Genomic DNA, 8,310 nt, shown 5'->3' on the forward strand with positions numbered 1-8,310 from the left:
GGATTAGTGCCTCTGTGCTGTCTTTCAGTCCAGCTTTGTCCAGCCACTGGTAGGATTTTTCCATATCAGCCACTTCTTCTATCTGACGGTGGTACATACCATGCAGGGGGTTGTCCTTCCAGGAGGGTTCCTGCTCTTCCTTCCCTAGTTTCTCTGGTTTGTGCTGCCTGAGATATTCACTAAGCACGTCATCACTCGAGACCATCTCCCTGACGTATTCATGGATCTTTGTTGTTTCATCCTGGATAGTGGCTCTGGCTCTCACTAATCCTCGGCCTTCTATTGTGTAAATTTTAGTGTCAATATAATATAAACGGTGTGAGTTATAAAAAAAAAATTCACGTCCATATAGTTAGCTATACAGACCAAAATTATTTTTTTGTACCAGCCTGTAAACATCTTTATCTTTGCTGTAAAGTTGGGCATTTCGACATGGGCGTCTATGAGGGTTGACTTGCTTTTGGAGCCAGTCTCAAGTGTCCATTTGAGGAATTGCAGGTTTTGGCATTGGTTTCATTTCTCAGCCTGGGAGGTTGCTGCTTGATAGGTAGCACATGATTATTTTACTGTTAGCATACCAGAGGGGGTGGAGTTCACATTTTATAAGGATACATTGGATTACACTTTTTAAGTCCTCCATACTCTGTTCAGCCGTTTGTCAATGCAGAAAAATTCAGTGTACACATTTTCTTGCTTTTATCTATTTAGCTATCCATTCTTCCTTCCAAACTGTTTAGATGAGTCACACCACTGTGATAATCTGACACAATTTCCAGAGAAGCTTGGAATGCAAGTATGAGTAGGCTGCTTTACAGGACATTGCCTGTTTTAAACTGGAATTCATATAGACCATACAAATAGCTGTAGCATAGATTGTCACAAACACTGGAGTTGTGTCCACAGAACATTGCCTAAAAATGGTTGAAATACAGCAAATTAAAACACAATTAAAACTATATATCTAACAAAGCACACATTAAGTAGGACTCAAACAATAGTTTACTCAGGTCCAGAGGATATACCACACTGTAAACATACCACAATGGGTTACATAGGCTAGTTCCATTTAAATGTAACATAAAAGTACTATTAGTCAAATGTACTGTAAGCATCAAAAGTAATCTAGTATTTAATGCAGAAAACTGCTAAGTCTGACTTTTATATACTATATGTTCAGATCATTTCAGAGAAAAATGCAGAAGATTGGCATTTGGGGGATCTGCCTTCATTTTAGTCATAATAAAGAGAAATAAAACAAAAGTAATGACATGGAGCAAATACTGCGCTAATTTTAACAATTTGACAACTTGTTGGGTAGTTTAATAAAAAAAAATAAAAAAAAGCTATGCATTATTTGTGTATTTATTCAAAAAAGTAACTTGTAACTATTGATCAAGATAAATGTAATGAGTAAGAAGTACAATATTTCTGAAAGTGGAGTAAAAGTACTGACCGGCATGAGATGGAAATTCTCATGTTAAGTACAAGTTCCAAACTTGTGTACTACAATACTTGAGTAATGATTACATTCCACCACTGGATTCGGGATAAAATGCAGCTCACAAATTATGTCCATGCAGTATTATTAATAAAATGCACACTCTTGTTTGACACATTTTTATTTTTAGCAACCATAATGCATTGTAGAAGATATATAAAACTGTTAACTTTATCAACTCCTGCATGAAAAAAAAACAAAAAACACACAGCTATCAACAAATTTTCCTTTAGTTATAAAAGGAAGAGCAGGGTACTGTAACTCCATTGTGGACATGCTGGATCATGTGTAGCAGTTGTGGTCCTCACCAAAACAACTGACTTCCAAAGGAATACTAACTTGAGAATTTCTTTTGTACCTACTCTGAAATTAACACAAATTCAAAGTCCTTCGTTTAACACCATTTGTTTAAAGCAATAAGCATATCAACACATTTTACTGACAGAGATAAAACACAGAAAAAAAGATAAATGCAGTGTAGAGACCCCTTCTTTAGACCAAAATTTACAGGGTGATCCACAGACACAGATCCAGTCTCCCACATTACAATGTTCTTGTTGTACAACTCAGAAGAACGATGGAGCTAGATGAATTTTCTGGCACAAGAGTTAATATGTGGCATGTTCCATGAATGTTGTGTAAATTTTGATATCCCTCAAAAAACAAAAAAAGCACTAGAATGACTACGCTTTCTGACATCAACATGGCAGCATCAACTATGCAAGATCCATTTTCAGCATCAGGTTAAACCCATCTAAACATATTGTAAGAAACCGTTTAACAAGTATATATTGGAAATGTCAGTTTGCAGTACAGTGGCAAACATTATGTGGTGACTAGACAGCATCGTCAACATAACATTGGCTGTGGTGTGGGGGAGTGTTTTGTATGTGGATGTTGATATTTTGCCTTGTTTTTCAAAGATGGAGTTTCCGACATTTCACATTTGGAATGGAACACAGCATACTGTATGGCCTGAATGGATGGAAGGCATGAAAATGGTACACAGCTTACACAGACTGGTTCAAATGATTCTGCTGTCCATGCACGCTACTTCTGCACTCACTGTTCAGGTGTCTAACATGGAAGTAGTGGCAGGCTGGACTAACTGTGGTCCAGCCTTTCATCTGGACTGGATTCTAAATGTCTTCATAATCTTCGTCATGCTCCCATTTGGACTAAAAAAAAAAAAAAGAAGTGGACTACAATGGGATGGAAGAATAACACATACCCAAAATGGAAACTAGTCTTGGCCTCTGTCAACCGCAAAGGAATAACCAGCACATAGAAATCAAATCAGTTTTCAAATGGTAGAAAGAGGGAAGCAAAAAGAGATAAAGCAAAACAATGCCATCACCTACAGTAGAGGTAATTCATCTGGATGTTGGCAGAGAAAAATAAAATTTTTGTAACCTTTCTTTTTTTTCCAGTCAGTCTATAATTTGCCACCCCCCCTTGTCCTCTTCTTGTTATATCACTGTCCCTCAATCTTGTTGGGGTGGGAGCAGGTGGAGCTTGTGGGCTGAGCTGGGGTGGTTGGTCACAGGATGAGTTTGCAGTGACAAAGTTCTTTGTACATTTGCCTCCTCAGTCGGGGCATATCCTGCTGGCCAAAGCAGAATGGCTGCCCTAGTGCCAGACACTTGCAGTACTGCAGGATGGTGGAGGGGAAATGGAGAATAAAAAATGTTACTGGCCTGCAGGAACAACAGCTTCCCAACACATCTGTAATAATGCATTCAAACTGCACGCAACCTACAGTAAGTCAGTAGGTTCAGTATGTGTTCTGACTTTCAGCTCCAAATATGCTTATTTCTAATCACCGATGGTAAGCTGGCTGCCATTCACAACAAACACTGAGCACAATACAAACATAGCAGTACTTTAGGAGGACAGCCTACTTCATGGAAGTAAGTTCATTTAACTCAACATTCGAGAACAAACACATATTTGTAAGCACGGAATCAGATTTGAGAGCGCAACACAGGCCACGTGTGCCATACTGTCAGGTTTCTCCACTGACAAAACAAGTTGGGGGGGTTTTGTATCATTTTTCCGGAGCCCCCTGCACTGTTGGTGCTGGCTGCAGTGAACACAATCCCCAATAGAAATTAATGATGAGAGCTGCATTTTTTCCACACCTTTGAAACTCTGTGTGAAAGTGGCTTGAGAGCTGTCTCTCCGCAGTGCTTTCCAGTATGGTATATGACCTTTTAAGTTCACTGTATAATTTCAAAATGTGCAACAATAATAATTGCAAAAAACAAACAAAAAAAAAAAATCCAACTAGGACACGGGTGTAGGACAACAAACATGAATAAGCCAGTAAAATAATAATTAATAAATTCCTACAAATAGTGGGAATCTTTCTGATTTGTGGCTAAATAAAGTAGAAAATAATAAATTCACATTTTATCATCACTGCTGAATAGTGGTGGAAGAAGTACTCAGATTCTTAACTTATGTAAAAAAATACTTAAATGTAAAAGTCATGCATTCAGAATTGTGCCTAGATGGAAGTACAAAAGTAGGCTATTAGCATAAAAATAGAATTAAAGTACCAAAAGTAAAAGCAGTCATTATGCAGAATGGTACATTTCACATTAGATTAGATTCAACTTTATTGTCATTACCCATCTACAAGGACAAGGCAATGATGTATATTATATTATTGATTATAATTAATGATGTTTATCAGTCAAGCAAACAAAATAACTCGATTTATATATTGCAATTATCAATATTAACCGATATGAAAAATAATTCACAATAAAATATTTTGCCATATTGCCGAGCCCCAGCGAAGACACAAGAAACTCACCTGTAGCACAAAAGCCCCACAGTCACTGTCATTGTTTTGACGACCCACATTCTGAAACATACAACCCACAGCGTGAGCAATATGCAGTATAATTGTTCAAATGTTCAACACATAGTAATATTTTGTACAACTTGCAGCAACAACACACTTTCTCCATAGTGACCATGAATTTTTGATACCATTGTTTAGAGGGTTTGTGAAATGAGTAACCTGAGTCTGTCATTCAGTTAAACTGGAGGAAAAAACAAGACATCTCACCATTTTAAAAAAGCCTTTCCATCCTGTCAAAAAGTCTTGTTGATCTTTTTTGATGGCCTCTGCTTGCAGATATTTAAAAATGTGCTGGAAACAACAAAAACAAAAGCACTTGGGTAAAGCAAAGAAATACTGGTCACACTTACAGTTTTCACTTTTAACACTACATTGTGTTGGAAACGCCATTTGAAATGGGGAAAACTGATATTCTTGCTCATAAATTTACAGTTTTCAATTTGTAATACATTTTCAAACTATTCTAAAAACATGTTTGAACACTGTCATGGTTGTACAAACCTCTGTCTTGTTTATGTTTACATTAAGATTGGAATGGCTTCAACTGATCTTTTCCTTTTTATTATGTATATGAGACCTTCAAGACAAGCTGTTTCTTCTGTAGTATTAAACCACTGTTTTATTTTCCTGTAGTGACCAACTCCTGAACTAAAAGTAGATTGATATATACACCGATCAGCCATAACATTATGACCACCTGCCTAATAATGTTTACATAGGAGTCAACGTGACAGTTGGTTGGCACTCGTGTCACTCTGCAGCTCACTGTGCATCTTCTGTGAATCCATTTGCTTCCACAGTTCCACTGTCAGGAAGAGCACAGATGTGTCTACAATTCAGTGAAAAACTTATGTAAAAGGAATGAAAACTGTGGTGGTGAGGACAAGTTAGAGAGAATTTTTTAGACAAATTCTAGGTGTGATATCACCACTACAGCCCCCGACTGTTTCTTCATAAAGACCAATGTACAGTATTTCTCATTTTCAACTATTTTAACAACTATTCAAATACATTTTTATCTTTTGAAAAGTACAAATGGAAGTTAAAGGTTTAACCTATAGTAGGTCAACCTCATCATCAGTGAGCTCAGTGGCGTCCATGACCCTGTCTCCAGTTCACCATTTGTCCTTCCTTAGACACTGTTGGTAGGTACTAACCACTGCAGACCAAGAACACCCACCAAGACCTGCAGTGTGGGAGATGCTCTAACCCAGTCATCTCACCATCACAGTTTGATCCTCAGATCCTTACAGCTGCCCATTTTTCCTGCTTCCAACACATCAACTTCGAGGACCGAATGCTGCCTAATACACCCCACACACTGACGGTTAGCACTGTAACAGATAGTCAGTGTTATTCACTTCACCTGTCATAAGGTTATGCCTGATCAGTGTATAGTGCTGTTGTAATCAAAGCCGTGCCCTGATATTTACAGCTTTTTCCTCATCTGATACAAAGCACACAAAAACACAAATTAACGAAAATCTGAATTATGAACTCTTAAATCTGGTCAAGAGATTTCATACAATTGTCACAGCGACTAATACAGTATTTACCGACAAATCAATGTTTCCTTCAACTTTACCTAAATAAATAGGTTAATATGAACAAAAGCTGTTATTAAGGATGAAAAGGCCAATGGCCCCTGTTAACTGGCATTTATATTTTTTCTAAAACAAACAATCTACTACTGTTCAGCCCAACCTTTGGGCAACGTCTGTTGAGGGTTCGTTGAGAGTCAAAGTAAGTGATGGCTCGACGAGGAATATCGACACTGACAAGTGACCAGTGGACCTCCAGGTGGATGGGGATCAACAACAAATCCTTCTGAAAGATGTCAACCTGACAGCATATAGGCAGAAAAGAGGAAGATGGGATAAAGTAGTAAAAGGAGAAAACACATAAATAAAATACAAATCAGCATTGTTCTATCTAACAGTTGTGAGCAATCTAATGAGTCATGCAGATGACAAAGAGCTGGTACAAATACCATGTCAGTCATATGGGCACATTTTGGCCTCAGCCAACACAACACAGAGCAAAACTAAGCTGACTGTAAATACTGTCAGAAAAAAGCAGAGATGCTTAGTCAGTGTATGTGTAATAGGGAAAAGCAGCGGTCCTCATATAACAGCCTTGTTGATTAGTACTGTGCATATTACTTAAAACTCAATAGGTAGGCTGCTTAAGAAACTTAATAAAAGACTAAATCTAACCATGTTCCAGAAATTCAACTGCTATAAAATTCAAACTTAGCAGAATCTGAAATACAAGATTCCAAAATAAACCTACATAAGCATCTATAATTCTATTATCTGTAATCACCTGTCTCAACCACAATTCACTGCTTGCTAAAAATGTAGGAATTCACTTAAAATCTGTTTGTTTTAGATTTCATTTGTCATTGTGTGGGAAGTTGCTAGAGGAGGGTGTTGATGACGGAGAGGCTGCCGAGCTGAGGAGGTCCTTGAAAAATCATTGACTTGATACCAAATGCACGCACAATAATTATAAAAAATGCACATATCAAAACAAAAGCAGTCACAATAAATTTTACTCGTCCTGGTCAATCATTACAAGCAATACTGACATCAGATAATGTCGATCAGAACACTGCACAGTCTGCACTGCTATCAACTCACTACAAGTAGTGGTGAGTGGAAATGCTACAATCCACTTTAGGGGAGTATGATGTTGTTGCCTGCTGGATGCTTCTACAAGCCATGAAGTTAAAAGTGTTTAAATGTATGACTGAAGTTACAAAGAGGTTATTTTAACTTGTTTTGGGGTCCAAATCTTAAATGGGGGGCAACACCCCGTTCCTGTAATTTGCACTCTGATTGTGGACACCTTTAAGCAACAGACACAAAGTCTGATGGGAACACAAATGTACCTACATTGTTGCTGCTTATCCAAGTCAAGCTCGTCACTTCCCACAGTGTCCTGGAGCACTTCTGGTGCAATGTTTTCTTTTTGCTTGTGCTTAGATTTTTTTTGCATGTTTTAGATTTGCAGAGCTCTGATTTTGTGTTTTTTTGTTTGCAGCATGTTTCCATAATATTTGTGTTTTCACTTGCACTTTGTCTCTAGAGGCCACTATAGATTCTGACTCCTGAAAATGATGTGAAACTAGCTGATGGTTTTACTAGAGAACGTCTCACTCTGTTGGAGTTACTGGAACAACAGAAACAATTAGCTTCTTTTACTTTATAAATCATCTTTGGTTTTGATTTTTGATTTGATTTGATTTATTCATTCAAGCATGTAAAACAGTTGATATGTCAACACATGTAATTTCACACATATCCAACAATGCTAATCCAATATCAATTTGCTTATACCTAGTACATGCTTGAATGGAGTAGGAAGAAGTCAGACCTATCTAGTCCTACCCCATGACATCATCGTACAACTTTTAAGTCCTAAGCAATATCTTTAGATAAGTAATTATCTTCTACACCACACAAGTAATATACTAAAGAATTATTACAAAGTGTTAACATTCATACACCACACCCACAATGTTCCATCTAATTAATCATTGAGCCTGTTCTTGCATATATCTTGATTGACACATAATGTACAAATGCTTCTTGCTAAACCAGGACCAACATTCACAAGAAACCTATTAAACTTATCTACTACATCCTCCAATCTATTAACCAGTGCATCATTATCCATAAAATATTGAGGGTAGTTACTCTTTCTAGAACTGTTTCTAATCAATTTATTTAATACATTCCAAGTACCTCTCATTTTATTTTTATTATCCTCTAATACTTTAAAGTAATATAGTTTCTTACATCTCCTCAAAATCTCAATTAATTTGTTCTTATATGACTTATATTTTTCTTCCGCCTTCTTTGATCTGTCCTTTATGAATTCCTTATATAACGCATTCTTCTTTTTACATGCATTCTGTAATCCCTTACTCATCCAC

General features: G+C 37.1%; 1 protein-coding gene across 2 annotated transcripts in view; it reads right to left on the reverse strand.

Moving 5' to 3' along the window:
- Positions 1-1,584: 1,584 nt before the first annotated feature.
- senp3b (SUMO specific peptidase 3b) overlaps positions 1,585-8,310 on the reverse strand; it is a 27,944-nt gene continuing 21,218 nt past the window's right edge. For both annotated transcript variants that reach the window (XM_020594952.1, XM_020594953.1), the window contains exons 9-12: positions 6,075-6,212; positions 4,578-4,661; positions 4,320-4,370; positions 1,585-3,149 (exon numbers count right to left, since the gene is read on the reverse strand). In XM_020594952.1, the coding sequence (XP_020450608.1) occupies positions 3,039-3,149; positions 4,320-4,370; positions 4,578-4,661; positions 6,075-6,212 (384 nt within the window). In that variant the 3' untranslated portion in view covers positions 1,585-3,038. The remainder of the gene's footprint in view (positions 3,150-4,319; positions 4,371-4,577; positions 4,662-6,074; positions 6,213-8,310) is intronic.

Source organism: Monopterus albus, unplaced genomic scaffold (genome assembly GCF_001952655.1).
Source record: "Monopterus albus unplaced genomic scaffold, M_albus_1.0 scaffold25.1, whole genome shotgun sequence".
Classification (NCBI taxonomy): Eukaryota; Metazoa; Chordata; class Actinopteri; order Synbranchiformes; family Synbranchidae; genus Monopterus; species Monopterus albus.